The 20000-nt window shown below is 51.3% G+C and overlaps 1 protein-coding gene across 1 annotated transcript in view; it reads right to left on the reverse strand.

Annotated features, from left to right (window-relative positions):
• The window catches only part of LOC133139963 (tetratricopeptide repeat protein 28-like), a 259700-nt gene that overhangs the window by 22782 nt on the left and 216918 nt on the right, over positions 1–20000 (reverse strand). The window contains 7 exon segments of the mRNA XM_061259454.1: positions 1–101; positions 4947–5165; positions 5800–5929; positions 9168–9277; positions 13106–13629; positions 17813–18357; positions 19324–20000. The exon segment at positions 1–101 is cut by the window's left edge and continues 56 nt beyond it; the exon segment at positions 19324–20000 is cut by the window's right edge and continues 120 nt beyond it. Coding sequence (XP_061115438.1) covers positions 1–101; positions 4947–5165; positions 5800–5929; positions 9168–9277; positions 13106–13629; positions 17813–18357; positions 19324–20000 — 2306 coding nt within the window.

Raw genomic sequence — 20000 nt, forward strand, 5'->3', positions numbered from 1 at the left:
CAGCGAGGAGCCACTCCCCCCTCCACCACACCCCTCCTGGAACTCAGCCCCGCCCTCGGACATGCCCTCGCCCAGGTACACCTCGTGGAACTTCAGGATGCCTGCAGGAGAGGGAGAGAGGTGAGCGGAGCCCTGAACATTTTTCTAAAATATATCATTCATTTTATGTTAAGATAGATACTGTACAGAGGTCAGGGAAGCCAGAATGTAATATCCTCGTGTGAGCACGCAGGGTCACAGGAGAGCCCAGTGACTTTTGACTTTTTTGTTAATATTCATTTTTTTGGTAAATAAAGTTCTCCTTTTATAAACATGCTTTTTTCCGGCCGGGGCGCTGGCGATAACAGGAGTGGTAAATCCATGGACAGAGCAGCAGAGGTGGAACCAGAGAGGAAAAACCAGAGAGGAGGAACAGGAGAGGAGCAGGTGAGGAGGAACAGGAGAGGAGCAGGTGAGGAGGAACAGGAGAGGAGGAACAGGAGAGGAGCAGGTGAGGAGGAACAGGAGAGGAGCAGGTGAGGAGGAACAGGAGAGGAGGAACAGGCAGGAGAGGAGCAGGTGAGGAGGAAAAGGGTGGAGGAACAGGAGAGGAGCAGGTGAGGAGGAACAGGAATGGAAGGGTGGATTAACGAAGAGAGGAGAGATGAGTGGAAAGAGGGGCAGAGGATAAGGATGAGAGGAAGATGGAGGGATTACAGAAGGGAAGGGAATTGGGATGGAGATCATAGGGAAAGAATAGAGGGATAATTAGAGAGAGTAATTAGAGTCACAGAGCCAGCCCCCCCCCCACTGTGATCTGACTCCCCCTTTCACCCGGGGTAACTGAACACCTCTCATCTGCACAGCGCTTTATAGCTGAAACCTCGACACACACAGCGCTCTGCGCGTGGATACAGCTGTCTCACGTGTGCATCTACAGAGAGAGAGACAGTGTGAGGGCAAGAGAGAGACAGTGTGAGGGTGAGAGAGAGACAGTGTGAGGGTGAGAGAGAGACAGTGTGAGGGCGAGTGTTTTTTGAGTTTTGTGTGTGTGCTTGCGTGTGTTATTGCGTGCATTTCAGTGTGTCCGTGTGAGTGTGCAAGTATGCATTATCGTGTGTGTTTGTGTCATTGTATGTATGTCGTTACGTGTGTATGTGTGTGTCTTTATTTGTGTGTACATGTGTGTGCGTGCATGTATATATGTGTGGGTGTGTATGTGTGTGTGTGTGTGTGTGTGTATTAGGAACAGATTGCACTGTATGAGGGAGTTAGTCATAGGGTGCTCATGGGATGTCTAGAAGACATGAGGCTCGTTTCCTAATGTTGAGATGGCCACCGCTCAAACAAATATTAGCCCGGGTCCCTTTGTGTTCAGGCTCCATCAGAGCAAACAGGCCGACAGCGTGTTCATTTAGCCTCCCGCGCCGCCACCTGGCACACAGGGCCAGCTCCAGTCCAGCTCACGGGCTCAGTCAGAGCTGGAAGTGCACAAACACCGACCTGCTGCCTCCTCATTTATCCAATCTGCTTCTGAGGGCCCTCACAACACTGAGGCTAATGCTAATGCTGCTACTGAGGGCCCTCACAACACTGAGGCTAATGCTAATGCTGCTACTGAGGGCCCTCACAACACTGAGGCTAATGCTAATGCTGCTACTGAGGGCCCTTACAACACTGAGGCTAATGCTAATGCTGCTACTCAGGGCCCTCACAACACTGAGGCTAATGCTAATGCTATGTGTGTGTGTATGCATGTATGTGTGTGAGTGTGAGTGTGTGTGAGTGTGAGTGGGCGTGTGTGTGTGTGTGTGTGAGTGTGAATGTGTGTGTGTGTGTGTGCATGTGCGTGTGTGTGTGCGTGTGCGTGTGCGTGTGTGTGTGTGAGTGTGTGTGAGTGTGGGTTTGAGTGTGTGTGCATGTGTGTGTGTGTGAGTGTGTGTGAGTGTGAGTGTGAGTGTGAGTGTGAGTGTGAGTGTGAGTGTGCGTGTGCGTGTGCGTGAGCGTGAGTGTGAGTGTGTGTGCGTGTGCATGTGTGTGTGTGAGTGTGGGTTTGAGTGTGTGTGAGTGTGAGTGTGAGTGTGTGTGTGTGTGTGAGTGTGTGTGAGTGTGGGTTTGAGTGTGTGTGCGTGTGTGTGTCTGTGTCTGTGTGTGTGTGTAAAGGGCGGAAGGGTTGGTCTGTGCCTTCAGGACACAGCACAGGTGGTGCTGGATCATGCCGCCCCCCGAGCAGCACCAGCAGATGCTGCAGGGAAGAGGGGGCCACCTTCATTAGGAGAACAGCCAAGTGCAACAGCCAAAGATCACACACACAAGTGGGTCTTTGTGTATGTGTGCATATGTGTGTGGGTGTGTGTTACTGTGGCAGGCCCTTCACCAAGCCAAACACATTGACCAGCCACCAAATGATGAGCATGCACTTCACACAACTGATGGTAGAGTGGTAGAACAGTCATACAGGTAGAGCGGTAGAACAGTCAGACAGGTAGAGCGGTAGAACAGTCAGACAGGTAGAGCGGTAGAACAGTCATACAGGTAGAGTGGTAGAACAGTCATACAGGTAGAGCGGTAGAACAGTCATATAGGTAGAGCGGTAGAACAGTCAGACAGGTAGAGCGGTAGAACAGTCAGACAGGTCAACAGGTAGAGCAGTAGAACAGTCAGACAGGTAGAGTGGTAGAACAGTCAGACAGGTCAACAGGTAGAGCGGTAGAACAGTCAGACAGGTAGAGTGGTAGAACAGTCAGACAGGTAGAGCGGTAGAACAGTCAGACAGGTAGAGCGGTAGAACAGTCAGACAGGTCAACAGGTAGAGCAGTAGAACAGTCAGACAGGTAGAGTGGTAGAACAGTCAGACAGGTCAACAGGTAGAGCGGTAGAACAGTCAGACAGGTAGAGTGGTAGAACAGTCAGACAGGTCAACAGGTAGAGCAGTAGAACAGTCAGACAGGTAGAGCGGTAGAACAGTAAGACAGGTAGAGTGGTAGAACAGTCAGACAGGTCAACAGGTAGAGCAGTAGAACAGTCAGACAGGTAGAGCGGTAGAACAGTCAGACAGGTAGAGCGGTAGAACAGTCAGACAGGTAGAGCGGTAGAACAGTCATACAGGTAGAGTGGTAGAACAGTCATACAGGTAGAGTGGTAGAACAGTCATATAGGTAGAGCGGTAGAACAGTCATACAGGTAGAGTGGTAGAACAGTCATACAGGTAGAGCGGTAGAACAGTCAGACAGGTAGAGCGGTAGAACAGTCAGACAGCTAGAGTGGTAGAACAGTCATACAGGTAGAGCGGTAGAACAGTCATATAGGTAGAGCGGTAGAACAGTCATACAGGTAGAGCGGTAGAACAGTCAGACAGGTAGAGCGGTAGAACAGTCAGACAGGTAGAGTGGTAGAACAGTCATACAGGTAGAGTGGTAGAACAGTCAGACAGGTAGAGCGGTAGAACAGTCAGACAGGTAGAGTGGTAGAACAGTCAGACAGGTCAACAGGTAGAGCAGTAGAACAGTCAGACAGGTAGAGCGGTAGAACAGTCAGACAGGTAGAGTGGTAGAACAGTCAGACAGGTAGAGTGGTAGAACAGTCAGACAGGTAGAGCGGTAGAACAGTCAGACAGGTAGAGCGGTAGAACAGTCAGACAGGTCAACAGGTAGAGCAGTAGAACAGTCAGACAGGTAGAGTGGTAGAACAGTCAGACAGGTCAACAGGTAGAGCGGTAGAACAGTCAGACAGGTAGAGTGGTAGAACAGTCAGACAGGTCAACAGGTAGAGCGGTAGAACAGTCAGACAGGTAGAGCGGTAGAACAGTAAGACAGGTAGAGTGGTAGAACAGTCAGACAGCTAGAGTGGTAGAACAGTCATACAGGTAGAGCGGTAGAACAGTCATATAGGTAGAGCGGTAGAACAGTCATACAGGTAGAGCGGTAGAACAGTCAGACAGGTAGAGCGGTAGAACAGTCAGACAGGTAGAGTGGTAGAACAGTCATACAGGTAGAGTGGTAGAACAGTCAGACAGGTAGAGCGGTAGAACAGTCAGACAGGTAGAGTGGTAGAACAGTCAGACAGGTCAACAGGTAGAGCAGTAGAACAGTCAGACAGGTAGAGCGGTAGAACAGTCAGACAGGTAGAGTGGTAGAACAGTCAGACAGGTAGAGCGGTAGAACAGTCAGACAGGTAGAGCGGTAGAACAGTCAGACAGGTCAACAGGTAGAGCAGTAGAACAGTCAGACAGGTAGAGTGGTAGAACAGTCAGACAGGTCAACAGGTAGAGCGGTAGAACAGTCAGACAGGTAGAGTGGTAGAACAGTCAGACAGGTCAACAGGTAGAGCAGTAGAACAGTCAGACAGGTAGAGCGGTAGAACAGTAAGACAGGTAGAGTGGTAGAACAGTCAGACAGGTCAACAGGTAGAGCAGTAGAACAGTAAGACAGGTAGAGTGGTAGAACAGTCAGACAGGTCAACAGGTAGAGCAGTAGAACAGTCAGACAGGTAGAGCGGTAGAACAGTCAGACAGGTAGAGCGGTAGAACAGTCAGACAGGTAGAGCGGTAGAACAGTCAGACAGGTAGAGTGGTAGAACAGTCAGACAGGTAGAGCGGTAGAACAGTCAGACAGGTAGAGCGGTAGAACAGTCATATAGGTAGAGTGGTAGAACAGTCAGACAGGTAGAGCGGTAGAACAGTCAGACAGGTAGAGCAGTAGAACAGTCAGACAGGTAGAGCGGTAGAACAGTCAGACAGGTAGAGTGGTAGAACAGTCAGACAGGTAGAGCGGTAGAACAGTCAGACAGGTAGAGCAGTAGAACAGTCAGACAGGTAGAACAGTAGAACAGTCAGACAGGTAGAGCGGTAGAACAGTCAGACAGGTAGAGCAGTAGAACAGTCAGACAGGTAGAACAGTAGAACAGTCAGACAGGTCAGACAGGTAGAGCGGTAGCGCAGTAGAACAGTGCTGTACACCGCCCCTCACCTGCCCCAGGTGCGAGCAGCCAGCTGTACAGGTACCCAGCCGCCAGGGAGAAATAGAGCACCAGGGCCCTCTGCCCGTTGACCGTGTCCAGCAGCCCCTCCGCCGTGACCGGGCTGTAGGGGTCCGAGTCCTGCTGGCCCATCTGCCGCTCCACCAGCAGGTCCGCAAACGCCCGCGTGCGACCGCGCTCTGCCACGGCCAGAGCCTCGTCATGGTGACCTGGGCGGGGGGGGGGTCTGGTTAAAGGTAGAGCAGCCTGTGGCCTAGTAGCAAAGGAGCAACTTAGGCTGTAGGCTCATGGCAAAGGACTTTGTGACTAATGACTGAAAATGGTATCTAAAAAATCTACACATGCTGTAGCATCACACATAGGCAAATTAAGAAAATTTGAAACCATCCATAGAACACATTAATGGGTTAAAAAGAATATGAAACAAGGTCATGGTACAGAACCTCACACTGAGCTGATAAACATACTAATTATGCACATACATATTTTACTGAAGAATGATTTATTATTAAATTATTTGTACATAACAATGACAATGTACCATTCAGATGATCCAAGGACATGAGGCCACTTATTCCACAAAGCAAGTGGAAAGATGCAAGGCGAACAAAGAATGGAAAACACATGCAGAGAGAGAGAGAGAGAGAGAGAGAGGGCGATAAAGAGTGTGCGTGAAAGACTAAAAGTGAGAGAGTGAAAGAGGGAGAAAGAGAGTGATAGAGAGAGCCAGAGAGAAACGGAGAGAGATGGAGAGAAAGAGAGAGATAGAGAGAGCCAGAGAGAGAAACTGAGAGGGAAACAGAGAGATGGAGAGAAAGAGAGAGAAAGATAGAGAGAGCATACCAAGGCTCACGAGCACTCTCTGCAGAGCCTGGTAGGATGAGGTCTGCAGGTCGAACAGGGAGAGCTTGTAGTCGGTGCTGTGTTGAGCCTCGTGTCGAATCGTCTCAAACAGCGCTGACGCCCGGTACAGCTACGGGACAGACAGACAGACACACAGACAGACAGACAGACAGACAGATGTGTCACTCACCAGGCATTTTCAAACCTTTTGCATCTGATTACAGCGCCAGTTCAATTGCGGAATTGGGGCGGCCTGTAGCGTAGTGGTTAAGGTAAGTGACTGGGAGATGCAAGGTCGGTGGTTCTAATCCCGGTGTAGCCACGATAAGATCCGCACAGCCGTTGGGCCCTTGAGCAAGGCCCTCAACCCTGCGTTGCTCCAGGGGAGGATTGTCTCCTGCTTAGTCTAATCAACTGTAAGTCGCTCTGGATAAGAGCGTCTGCCAAATGCCAATAATGTCTGCTGATGCAGACTGTCTTCACACCTGACTACCAGGTAAAGGGAGGGTGGAAAACCAGCGGTTCTCTGCCCTGGAGGACCGTGAGTTTCCCTGCACTCTGGACTGAATGCCTGCAGTACCACGGTTTCACCACCAGATGACAGCAGCCCTCCTCGCTGCAGGAGGCAGAAGCCAGGGACTCTAAGCAGCAGTTCGCTGTGGAAACCGTGAACACGAGGCTTACTCAGAGCCACAATTCTCCCAGCCAAGACCTTTCCCTCACCAAGCCAAAGACTGGCGTTCCTGCGTGAGTGTATTGTGTGTTTGGAGAAGGGTGTGTGTGGAGTAACTGAGTGGATGGGGTGCGGGAGCACTGAATCATGGGAGATTTATTGATTTCTCCTTTTCACTGTGACCGCCGGCTGGACACGCTCAGACCCATTGAGAGGTTCACGCACGGCATGTCCACACGGCTCTTGTGATTGGCTGCTGCAGCCAGGACAGGGGGTGAAAGGTCATGCTGCTGGGTAATGTCACACACTGTGCAGCTTGTGCAAACTAGCAAATACACCTGCACACCCATACCTGCACACTCATGTACATACACACACACACACACACACACACACACACACACCTGCAACACACACACACACACACATACCTGCACACTCATGTACATACACACACCTGCAACACACACACACACACACACACCTGCACACCCACACCTGCACACTCATGTACATACACACACACCTGCAACACACACACACACACACCTGCACACGCGCACACGCACGCACACACACAAACACACCTGCACATGCACACACACACACACATACACCAGCACACACACACACACACAGATACACCGCACACACTCACACATATATAACTCCATGTGCACACACACAGTCATGTACATACACACACACACACACACACACACACACACACACACCTGCACACACGCGCACACACACACTCACACATATATACCTCCATGTACACACACACCTGTACACACACACACACAAACACAAACAGACACACACACAGCCAGCTCTATCGCAGCTACCTCTGACCACACTGGATTCTGTAATGAGCGCTGAGCTCAGAAGACTTGGGGCCTGAGGCAGCAGCACACTCATGATGTCACAGCCGTGTGTTACTGGCTCTGTACAAACCTGTGGGCATTCGGGCCGGCCACTGAACCCAGATTACCTCTTATACTCCTCCACCCTGATCCTGGGGCAGCCCATAGCCTAGTGGCTAGTTGCCTGGGACCAGCCCCAGTGTAGCCATAGTAAGATGTTGGGTGCTTGAGCAAGGCCCTTAACCCCACATTGCTCTGGGAGGGGGGGGGGGGGGGGGGGGGGTTGTCTAATGCTTAGTCTAATCAATTGTCGCTTTGTATAAAAGCATCCACTAAATAACAAATGATCATACTCTATTCTTTCAGAATATCCACCCTTATCTCAGATCAGTTGAGTTCTTCAACAGACCAGGTTAGGATATGTACAGGGAGAGACTGATCCTGGATCAGTGCTCTTGCTGTGAGACAACATGCCCAGTTCTCAAATTCAAATACTTTTCTGTGCTCAATCGATGTAACCTGGTGCAATTGACCCAACCAAGAGGACCAGAACTTGCACGTGTTGAGAATATTTCATAGGTTCCAATACACCAGACAACCTCAGTAAAGCGTAGAAAAGTATTTGAATCCAAAACAATGGCTTATTTGACCCAGGCCCGCTTCCCACACCTCTCTGCAAACAAAGTCGAAATCTCAAGCCGCTCACCCACAATGGATTACGACAGAAAAACAAGGCTTAACGCGCAAAAGAGCCAATTACTCTACGTGGGAGTGCAGGAATCCCGAATCAGAGCGGGGAAGAGAGACCGTGTGTCTACACGCCGTGTAGAAGGAGCCGAAGGGAGGGCATTTGCATACAGGTGACACAGAAACGCACGCGCTCTCCGTGTTCGCACAAAACGAGCAGCAGACCCAGTTTCCGGCAGAGCGCTCAAATGGGAACCGACGGGCTCCATCTGCTCCCGAAACAGGGAACACGCGGCAGGCAAACACCGAAAACAAACAGAGCGCGTAGCGCCGTCGCTCAGACCCCACCCGTCCCGCGCTGCGTGCCTCCGACCCGGAGAAAGGGCCGGGATCCCGACGGCGCTCATCTAAGACGGGAAATAATGAGGTGGAGCGGGCTGAGGAGCGAGGAGCGGGAGTTTTAATGAAGCTTTGGACGGCGGCTGTGACTGAGACACACGGAAAGGCCTAATTACAGGCCTGAGCGGCCTCCTCAAGCCCCCCGGCCAATGAGACGCGCCCATTCGCCCATCGCCGCCTGGCGACGGGGATAACGCTTCCCGCCGCGCGCTCTGGGAACGTTTGGGAACGTCGAGGGAGCGTCGAGCGAGCCGCGACACGGAGGCGGGTTTGAGGTGGAGACTGGAGCGTCTCCTGATGCGCCGGGCAGAGACCAGAATGTGGAGCAGAGGACGGGGGGAATCAGGGGAATAGAGAGCGGGAGTCACCCCTGTCTGGAGCTCTCTCTCCGCTATCCCTCTCTCTCTCTCTCTCTCTCTCTCCATACTATCCCCCTTTCTCCCTTCATATCTGTCCCCACTCCTTCTACCCAGCCAAAGGAACTGAGGATTTTTTAAACATTTTTTAAACATGTGCAGGTGTACTGAGCTAGCATTAGCACAGGCTATCTTTGCGCAGGTGTACTGAGCTAGCATTAGCACACGCTAACTGTGTACAGGTGCAGTGAGCTAATGGTAGTGCAGGCTAAGTGGGCGCAGGTATGTTGTGATAACGCTAGCTCAGGCTAACTGTATACAGGTGTACTGAGCTAACGTAAGCAAAGGTTAACTGTGCACAGTTACGCTAGCACAGGCGGGTACCTGATGCTGAGCCTCCTCCAGGTTCCCGCTGGCCCACAGAGACAGACCCAGGCGATGGCGGATCTTCGCTTCGTCTTCACGGCGGCCCAGCTGCTCCGCCAGGCGCAGACCTGGGGGGGGGAGGCCTGTCAGCTGCTTATGTGCAATATACCATATACATGTACAGCTAATGAGGGCAACATGTGACGCTTAGCATGATAGCTGATGATGATGACTGGAACTGGCACACACACACACGCACACGCGCACGCACACACACGCAAACACCCACACACACACACACACACGCACACACACACATAGCGGTGAAAGAGGGAGGTGAAATGACTCTATCCTGTGTGCCTTCACAGTCAATATGGATCAACAGAGGGTGATTGAATAAATGTGTGCGAACCACAAACACAAACAGGATTACCGAGCTCTACCAGCAAAGTGCTCCATGAGTCCACAAAATGGGTTCATAACAAACAGCATCAAAACACACATACAAGCACACAAACACACACACGCACACATATACAGACACACACACACACACACACACACACACACACCAAACACACACACACACTCAGGGAAAGCAAAGCCACGATCTCAGCAGCACACATTATTAATCTCCCCTCCCTTATCACCTATGGAAATACGATATCCTAATGTGTGAGCAGCTCACCCACTGACACAGTCAGCGCAGTGTGTGTATTCCGTACGACCTCGCTGCGTTAAGACAGAGCAGGGAGACGGGGTGTAAAAGACACCTCCGGATGACTCGCCCGCCTGCGTGTCCTTGAGTGTGTGTGCCGGGCTGTGGGCCTGGCGGGGGACTGCTGAGAGCTGATTCCCAACCCCAGCGCTGCCCCGCCGTGTCCCGTGTCCTTGGTAAAATCAGGGCTGTCCTGGTGCCAGCTGTTTGTAGTTCAGCACTTAGCGGACGCTCTCACTCACACTGACATCCACAGCCGGGAGGGCTGCATGGCGACGCTGTTTGCCATAGCAACGGCCAATGAGCGGTCAGGGAAAGTCCCACCCCCACTGTCCAACAGCGCCCCCTATGGCCAGTCTCCCTCCGTGCCTCTCCCCCTGTCCTTCTCCCTCCCTCCCTGGCTCTCTCCCTCTCTCCCTCTCTCCCTCTCTCCCTCCCTCCCTCTCTCCCCCCTCCCTCCCACTCTTCATCCCTCGTTTGTTAGAAGTGCTGTCAGGAAGTGCTGCTCCTTAAGTCTCATTAGACCCTGATGGCTCTGAGAAAACAAGGAAATTATCCTTTCATTCTGCTCTCTCTCTCCCTCCCTTCCTCCCTCTCTCCCTCTCTCTCACTGCCACTACACACATCTCGCACCATCCCTCTCTCGTTCCCTCCCCCACCTCCCTCTCTCTCTCTCCCTCCATTTACTCCTGTAGTGTTTCTGCTGTATCTGTCTTGCCAGTATACACATGCTTATACACATTAAAGTAACAAGAGTTACAGCTCGTACAAACCGTATGTACCACCAGTGTGTGTCATATACATAAATACACATACATATACCCACATACACAAATATACACGCACACACATGCACACACACACGCATGCACACTCACACACACACACACACACACACACACACACGCATGCACGCACACATACGTACACACGCACTCGCACACTCACACACACACACACTCACGCACACACGTACACTCGCACACTCACACACACACACACACGCATGTACGCACACATACGTACACTCACTCACGCACGCACCCATGCAGGCATGCAAACACACGTTTGGAAATATGAAGACATGCTCACACACATGCGTGTGCGAGTGTTGTACATACGTCTCTGTATGTTTGTATTTGTGTGTTGGTCTGTGTACATGTTTGTGTATGTGCAGAGAACCTCATTATGAACTCCTTGACGGACCCAAAGAATGAGAAATATCAGCAGTTTGGTCATCGTCAGGGCAACCAGCATAAACAGTGCAGTCTGTCTTTCCCTCAGGCAAACACATGGCCACACACACTCACACACTCGGTCACTCATATACACACTTGCACACACTCATATACACACGTACACACACACACTCTCACACACACACACACACATACACACACACAGACACACTGACAGACACACACACAGACGCACACACACACACTCACACACCTTTTCTCTGGTTACAGCCCCTCCAATTAATCTCCCTCCCACAAACACACACACCACTGCTGCAAAAGATGGAGAGAGGGGAATGAACAGAGGGCAGAAAAGAGGTAAAGGGAGAGACAGAGAGGAGGGAGAGAGCGGAGGGAGGAGGGAGGGAGAGAGCGGAGGGAGGAGGGAGAGAGAGAGTGTTTTGCGTGGTGTGTACACTGTAGGTCAGTCAGAATGAATGGTCTGCCAGGCTGGAGGTGGCTGTGCCCTTTTCTAAAGCCCAGCTCTGTGACGGAGTCTCATCTATCTGCTCACGCTGGCCTTTCCTCTCCACGCCCTGCGAACACCACGGACCGGGGCTGCTGGGTAATCCTGCGCTCGCTGTGATTAACAGAACAGTGGGGGGTAACCCAGCCCCCCCCTCAAGGTTACAGGCCCTGATATAGATCACACGCCAGCATGGTGCCATATTTCAACAGCAACAGGTGCCCCTGCCCACCTGCCTCCTCTCCAGGGCAGTTAGACACAGAGAGACCGCGGCTAGCAAGGAATTATATTTCATGTGTTTGATAATTGACAGTATGGTCTTTTATTCTGTACTATATGAGCCTGGGTTGGAATGGAAAGTATATTTATATGTGTGCCTGTGTGCGTGTGTGCGTGTGTGTGTGTGTGTGTGTGAGTGTGTGTGTGTGTGTGTGTGTGTGTGTGTGTGAGAGAGCGAGAGAGAGAGAGTATGTGTGTGTGTGCGTGTGTGAGTGCATGTGAGTGTGTGCGTGTGTGTGTGTGAGGGAGAGTGTGTGTGTGCGAGTGCGTGGGTGTGTGTATCTGAGAGTGTGTGTGTGTGTGTGTGTGTGTCTACGCGTGTGTGTGTATATACGTGTGCATGTGCATGTGTCTGAGTGTGTGTGTGTGTTTATGACATACACATCCCCTCTGTCTAGTGGAGATTTAAGGGATCGTAACGTCTGCATTCCCTAACTGAGCTGAAAGTTCTGGAAGACTCCAATCTGGCTCTCATGACTACTGCGCACCCCTCACTGGGCGCTGGGGTCAGAGGTCAAAGGGCAGGTCGCTTCATCAAAGGGGGTCAGAGGTTAAAATCTCAGATGGGACCTTATGGACCCAGATTCGCTCCAGTAAACAGCAGAGCTGCACTAGCGGGCAAAGTACAACACACAAGCGACATGCAGGTCACCCTGGAAACACGCTTCTGGAAAGTCCATCAATAATTATGATATTAATAACTCATTTTTTATGGAATTAATGCAGGAAGAAAGATATCATTTTTTAACAATATGGCTTTTGTTATATCGGGCTTCAATTCAACTGGACTTTTTTTCCTCTTTCACCAGAGCGGAGAATTCTGATGGAGTGCTGAAGATGGAGGTCATAGTTCAGTTACACACACACACACACACACACACACACACATATACACACACACACACACACATACACACACACACACACACACATACACACACACATACACATACATACACACACACACACACACACATACACATACATACAAACACACACACACACATACACATACATACACACACACATACACATACATACACACACACACACAGACACATACACATACATAGACACACACAAACACACACACACACACAGACACATACACACACACAGACACATACATACACACACACACACACACAGACACATACACACACACAAACACACTTACACACACACACACACACATACACACACAGACACATACATACACACACACACACACACACGCCCCCACACGCTGACTCACCCTCCTGCAGGTACATAACAGCCTGGGTGTAGTTCTGCAGTGCATGATGGGTGCGGCCCAGGCTGCTGTAGGCCACCGTTTTGGCTGCCAGGTCGTTGGTTTCCGCGGCGATGCTCAGGTGCTGCTCCTGGAACACCACAGCCCGCTCGAAGTTGCCTAGCGACTCGTAGGTGAGCCCCAGGTTGCCGTAGGCGCGGCCCTGGGTGCCAGGGTTACGCGTTTCCTCTGCGATCTCCAGGTCCCGCCGGTGGCACTGCAGGGCGGTCTCAAACTCGCCCATCAGCTGGTACACGGCCCCCAGCCCGCAGTTAGCCTCGCCCTCCAGCGCCAGGTCGGCCGTTTCCCGGGCGATGGCCAGCTGCCGCTCCAGACAGGAAATGGCCTGCTCGCAGTTTCCCAGCAGGCAGTGCAGGCTGCCCAGCTCGCCGTACGCCTGGGCCTTCGACCCGCTCTCGCCCAGCTCGTGAGCCACCACCAGGCGCTTCTCAAAGCACACCAGAGCCTGCTGCAGGCTGCCCATCGCCCTGCAGGGGGCGACAGAGACACGGCGCAGGGGTCAGGGGTCAGGGGTCAGAAGAAACACGACTCAACTCAAACTGTAGTGTCGTTATACAATCCGACTGCACAACAACATGAGGTGGTGGTACACAGCCGTGCTGTAGCACACCAACATACAAAAGACAATAAAAAAGTTCAAAGGTAAAAAAAAAAAAATTGTACATCATGGTTGGTTGTAGAATGGGGGGGATGGTGTTTAGCGATCTACCACTTCCAATTGGCTGTTCAGGTGTACAGAAAATTAGAGTGAGCTTGCGTAACCTCCCAATCAGACAAACGTCAAGCGCCCGGTACTTACAAACAACACTCCAGCTTAAGCACATTCATTAACTCAACTCATTCTGTTCACCTGACTCAAAGGACCATTTTACGAACATTGCTCCTGTTTCTACGGTTGCCTGTGATTAATACATCTTTACTGTTCCCCTCATCTTGTGACACACACACACTCACACCTAAAAGGGTGAGAGAAAAAAGTAAGAGAAAGTCGCAAAAAGAAGAAAAACATTTTCTCGCATCAGGCCCACTGTGTTTATCCTAAACAGTCTGCAGTGATCCAGATGACAGGCTGAAGATCGTGCTCCGCCATCGCCCTGGCAGCAGCCGTGGCGAGATGCAAATGAAGCCAGATGTTCTCTCTCGCAGGGTTACAGTTTACACAACAGACTGAAACTGAACACATTTTACATTTTTTTTGTTTTTTAAAAACGCGCCAATTAAAATCTTACCAACATCAACACATTTCACAGATCAGAAGGTCTGAAGAGTCAGCTTAGCTGAGGCACAAGTGCTACTCGACAATCTGTTCATCAGTCATGTGACCAGAGAAGGTCACATTTCCTCACTCCCCCTTGATCCTTAGGCGATGTGTGAGCCGCCTTAAGAGCCACAATGGAGTCGCATTGATACGACAGTAAAACCCAACGCAGAGATGCCAGATCACATCCCACCCTGTCAATCAGAGCACAAAGCCCTGTGAATCGCTGGTAATGGCCCCATAATGCACCCTGTTTAAATCCATGCAGCTTTCATCTTTAATGTTGTACAAATGCAGTCGTATTTACACACCGGAGCTGCACGCAGAAACTGTATCAAGCTGTAAAAAAAAAAGAAGTTAATATTGTCTTAATAAACATAGTGGAGTAAGCGGGGAGAGCTGACGCAAATTAAAATACTCCAGTAAATTACAGAATTCCCAGAACACGAGAGAAACGGGCGAATGGAGTTTCGGCGAAACGGCATCTGAAACCTCCGGCGTCTCCAGCTCCCTCAGCTCATAACGCAGGGATGGCGTGACGCGATTATCTAATTGCCGCGTACGGTGGCGGTATTGGCGCTCCATTACGGGGAATAAAGATCATGCATCATGTTGTTCTGTCACAGCGAATCGGGGATCTCTCTCTCTCTCTCTCTCTCTCTCTCTCCGCTCAGAGAGAGCGGCCTCATTTCAATACAAATGGAACACGGGGCTCCTAATTCTTCCGTTAATGAACTGGCCTTTTCTTCTTCTTTGACTGTACAGGGGGAGCACTGGGAGGAGCGGGGATGGGGGAGTAATGGGGGGGGGGGGGATACGGGGCGTTGTGGTGCTGATGACATGCTTTAGTCTCCCGCTGTGTCTTGACAAGACCTTGAAAGTGAAGGATGGTGTAGAGAGGATGGAGCCTCCCACGTCAGAATGACAGCTCAACCATGGCGGAGGGAGGGGGGGGATCTCATCTGTAATGCTTTTCTTTCTGAGTGGGAATATTCCAAAGCAGGGGTCTCAAACTCCTGGAGGTGGTGCAGTGTCTGCAGGTTTAACTCCAGTCCTGGAGGGCCGCAGTGCCTGCAGGTTTAACTCCAGTCCTGGAGGGCCGCAGTGCCTGCAGGTTTAACTCCAGTCCTGGAGGGCCGCAGTGTCTGCAGGTTTAACTCTTCACCATTTTAGTAGGTGACATGCTTTGTTGAAAGGCTCTGCTGGATTGTCCTCAAATTTCACCCAAACAGTTGAGATATTGTATATAAATACATTCAGGTCAGACAACCATTAAAGCGGTGTCCCATAAACTCCAGACCTGGATTAGCCAGCCCAGCGCCGAACCCAACAGCAACCGTCTGCCGTGAACGGTGAGGCTTGACACTGATCCAGGATCCGCGTTTGGGGAAAACCGGAACAGCTCGGAACGCCAGACGCTCCGGTCCCCCGCCGCCCGCGACTCTCGCGGATCCCGAGCGTAAACGCGCCAGCTGGTGCCGTCGGCAAGGCGACGCCGTCGTCGCGGCGACGGAGCGCAGGGCGGGAGCCGGCGCTATTTGGGGATCGGCGCGCATCTGCCGCTCTGCGTTCTTCTTTCTCTTTCTCTCCACGTTTCACCACCTTTTCCCCGAAAACAAAAACACCCACGCTCCCAGAAATAAAGCCACGGTGGAGCTACATTTTTGTTCTTCAAGGATCAAATTCCCCAGACGTATCCTGAAGGTACAGAAATGTTCTCTTTGGGTACGAATGAGCATGTTTCACAAGTAAAAAAGGTACAAATGAATTATATACGTATTGCTGGCTTGGGATACAGTTTTATGCACCTATAGGGACCCAACAAGCGTTTGTACTTTTTGAGGTACTTTTCATACATTTATTTCTGAAAGTGTACAGGATCATGTTGAAGCTTCACCCGTCTGTAAAAAGTTGACGAAGCAAAACAAAAACATGCCGTAAAAAGGGCGTACTGAATTAAATCCCGTACAGATGCGTCTCATAGTAAAGAGACACATCTTACAGATCCAGGTCCCTGTGCACCAATAACCACCATTACCTCCACAACACCATCACGTAAACACCCTCCACTCTGATCCAAAGAACCTTACAGGCCAAAATAGATACTGAACCAGACAACAGTGTGTAACCTTGGAAACAGGGGTCCCTCTTTTGGGTCAAAACAAAGGAACAACACGCCCTGTAGAACCATCGAGAGACCATAATCTCATCAGCCTACCAGCCCCAAGTAATCAAGGCTCCGCCCTCCTCCTCCAGAGGTCAGTCAGAGGTTGTGAGTTTGATTCTCCGGTGAGGCACTGCCGCAGAGCCCTCAGGCAACGTGCCTACGCGGAATAGCTCCAGTAAATATCCGGCCGTATAAAACGGATTTACCGTAAAAATGTAATCTGTGGAAGAGAGAGTGTGCTGAATGTGGGATTTTAAATGTAAAAGTTGTCCCAGAACAGGATTTTGTAGTAGCCCAGCTCTAAACCACCAGATTTAACTACGGACTTAATCACGGTCAAAATTTAAAGAGTTTATTTAGTGACTTTATTTGTGGAATCGGGTGGTTTAGCACTGGAACAGAACAAAAGTCTGCACCCACATGCTACCAGGAAAACATACTTTTATTTTTTTAAATCAGTGATGGACACCTCAATGAAGCTTGAACCATTAAAAGAATTGTGACACCAGACCTTCTTAGCCAGGTGTTCCCAAATTGCAGTCCCCCGATTTTGGAATGGGGTTGCCTGAAAATTTGTGGAAAATTTAAACCTTTCAAAAAAATATGTGAATGTAGGCCCCTACATGTCGGAGATCAGAACAGCCCAATTACTATGAAGCAGCCAGGCAGGAGAGGTTCTGCTATATTGCTAACCCAGTCACGGCAACAGTGTTGTAAGGCACCAGGCGTATGTCTGATTGGGGTGTAGGGGTCATATGAATTTGTTAACATTCATTTAGGGGGTTACATCACAGCCAGCCCCTGCTTTAAGAACTACTCTGTACATGTGTACCCACATCCAGATCAATTGTGAATTTGAAACATGTCTGTAGACTGAAGCTCCTGCTTTCAACGTACTGCTCGACTTTTAATTATTGCTACACCTCTGCCTCATTCCCCAATTGATGCTCGTACATTTTATCAACCGTCTTGTTGGGTAACTTTGAGTTTCATGTCCGGTGCCCCTCGCAGAACAGATTTCGATCTCAATGCGATTATTCCTGGTTAAATAACAGGGAAATGAGAAATAAAATGAAAGGGGGGGGGGGGGGGTCGTCATAGGGTGAAGGGTGTGTGTGTGGGGGGATATTTCTAGGCGAAAAAAAAACAAAAAAACTGTTGAATGTTCTGTGTGAAACATTTGATCACAAACAGAATGAAAGTGCATAAAAAGCGCGGCCCGAACCTGTGCCCGTTCCCCAGGCCCCGGTAGGCCTTCTCCTGGTCCTGCATGCGGTTCAGACTCTGCGCCACGGTCAGGTACTGGTCGTAGTACTTGACCGCCTCCTCGAAGTCGCCGAGCGCCTCGTAGCAGTCGCCCAGGTTCCCGTAGGCGCGCCCGCGGTCCAGCAGCGCCTCGTTGCCGCTCAGCTGCTGCAGGGTGGCCAGCTGCTGCTCCAGGTAGCCGATGGCCTCCTCCATGGAGCTGCTGTTCATCTTGGTGATGCCCATGTTGCCGTAGACCTGGGCCTCCATGCCGGGGTCCCTCAGCCGGCGGCCCAGCTCCAGCTGCTCCTCGTAGCAGCGGAAGGCCATGCCGTACTTCCCCAGGGACATGTAGACCGCCGCCTGGTGACCCTGCGCCTGCCACTCCCCCCGCACGTCTCCCAGCTCCTGCCACACCTCCAGCTCCTGGGTGTGGTAGCCCAGCGCCTTGTCGTACTTCTGGGTCATCCGGTAGGCCGCTCCCAGGGCGGCGTAGGCGCACGCCTCCATCTTGCGCTCCTTCACCTGCTCAGAGACCAGGGAGACGAAGGGAGACCGTCATTGCCCCGGGTAATGTGGCACGCGGAGTCCATGACCACAGAAGAACAGAGCTACATCTTACAGTGACAGCAAGACCTATGGAGTCCACCACCACAGAAGAACAGAGCTACATCTTACAGTGACAGCAAGACCTATGGAATCCACCACCACAGAAGAACAGAGCTACATCTTACAGTGACAGCAAGACCTATGGAGTCCACCACCACAGAAGAACAGAGCTACATCTTACAGTGACAGCAAGACCTATGGAGTCCACCACCACAGAAGAAGACGCTACATTTTACAGTTGCTGTATCTGAAACGGCAAAAACGCTGCCTTCTTAGGCAGTATTCAAAGGCAGGAAGCCATCGAGTGGCTTCAAAAGGTTTGCAAACAATTATGACTTCTAAGGTGACTTCATTTGGACAATTGTTTTTAGTGCTGCCTAGGCACGAAGATGCCTTTGAAGGACAGTGACTATTCGGGCATCAAGGCAATTGCCTTCGGTTTGAGATACAGTCAGTCGCAGCAACACCTATGGAGTCGACCACCACAGAAGAAGAACGCATCATTTTACAATAACAGCAACACCTATGAAGTGGATCACCACAGAAGAAGTAACAGTTACAGTAACAGTTAAGCATTTAGCAGATGCTTTTATCCAAAGAAGCTTGCAAAGGTATGAACAGAAACACTTGGCAAAGAGCAGCTATTATTGTCTCAGCCAATTTCAGGATTAGTAGTCGGCATTCGGATTTATAAAAAAGGGGTATGCATCTGCACTGTATCTACGAACCACAAGTGACAGTGTAATAAGGCAATAGCTCTTCACATCTAGTTTGTTTACACACACACAGTAAAAGTTAGCAGAAGAATCCTGCCAAAACAACCATGCAGCAAAAGGAGTAGAGCATCCAGGTATTACATCTCAAAGCTGGATGACCTCTGACCTGGTGCGCTAGGGCCAGCTGCTGCTCGTAGAACTGGATGGCCCCGCTCACGTCCTTCCTGCAGATGAAGATGTCGCCCAGGTTGCCGAGCGCCCGAAAGCGGGCCTGCTGGTTGCCGAGCGACTGGGCCAGGGAGAGGAGGTACCTCTGGCACTCCTCGGCCTTGCAGAAGTCCCCCAGAGCTTTGAAGGCCAGGCCCAGGTTGCAGTAGGCCTTGGCCTGGCTCAGCTTGTCGTGGAGGTCCTTGGCCAGGGCCAGGTCCTGCTCGTAGTACTTGACGGCCTCCTGGTAGCTGCCCAGGCAGTAGTGGGCATAGCCCAGGTTGTGGCACACCTTCCCCTCGTTCTCCATGTCCTGGAGGTCCGGGGACAGGCGTAGGTACTGCTCGTAGTACGGCACGGCCTGAGGGAACTCGCCGCGCGAGCAGTGGAAGTTTCCCAGGTTGCCCAGCGCCCGAGCCTCGCTCTGCACATCCCGCAGCTCACGGGCGATGTTCAGGTGGTTCTGGTAGTGCTGCAGGGCCCGGTCGTGGGCGCCCAGGGCCTGGTAGGCCACGGCCAGGTTGCCGTGGGTGGAGGCCTGGGAGGCGCGGTCGTTGACCTCCATGGAGATCTGGAGCTCCTGCCGGTGGTAGCGCACGGCCTGATCGAACACGCCCAGCGCGTTGTAGGCGTTGC

The sequence above is a fragment of the Conger conger genome, chromosome 11, assembly GCF_963514075.1.
Source record: "Conger conger chromosome 11, fConCon1.1, whole genome shotgun sequence".
Classification (NCBI taxonomy): domain Eukaryota; kingdom Metazoa; phylum Chordata; class Actinopteri; order Anguilliformes; family Congridae; genus Conger; species Conger conger.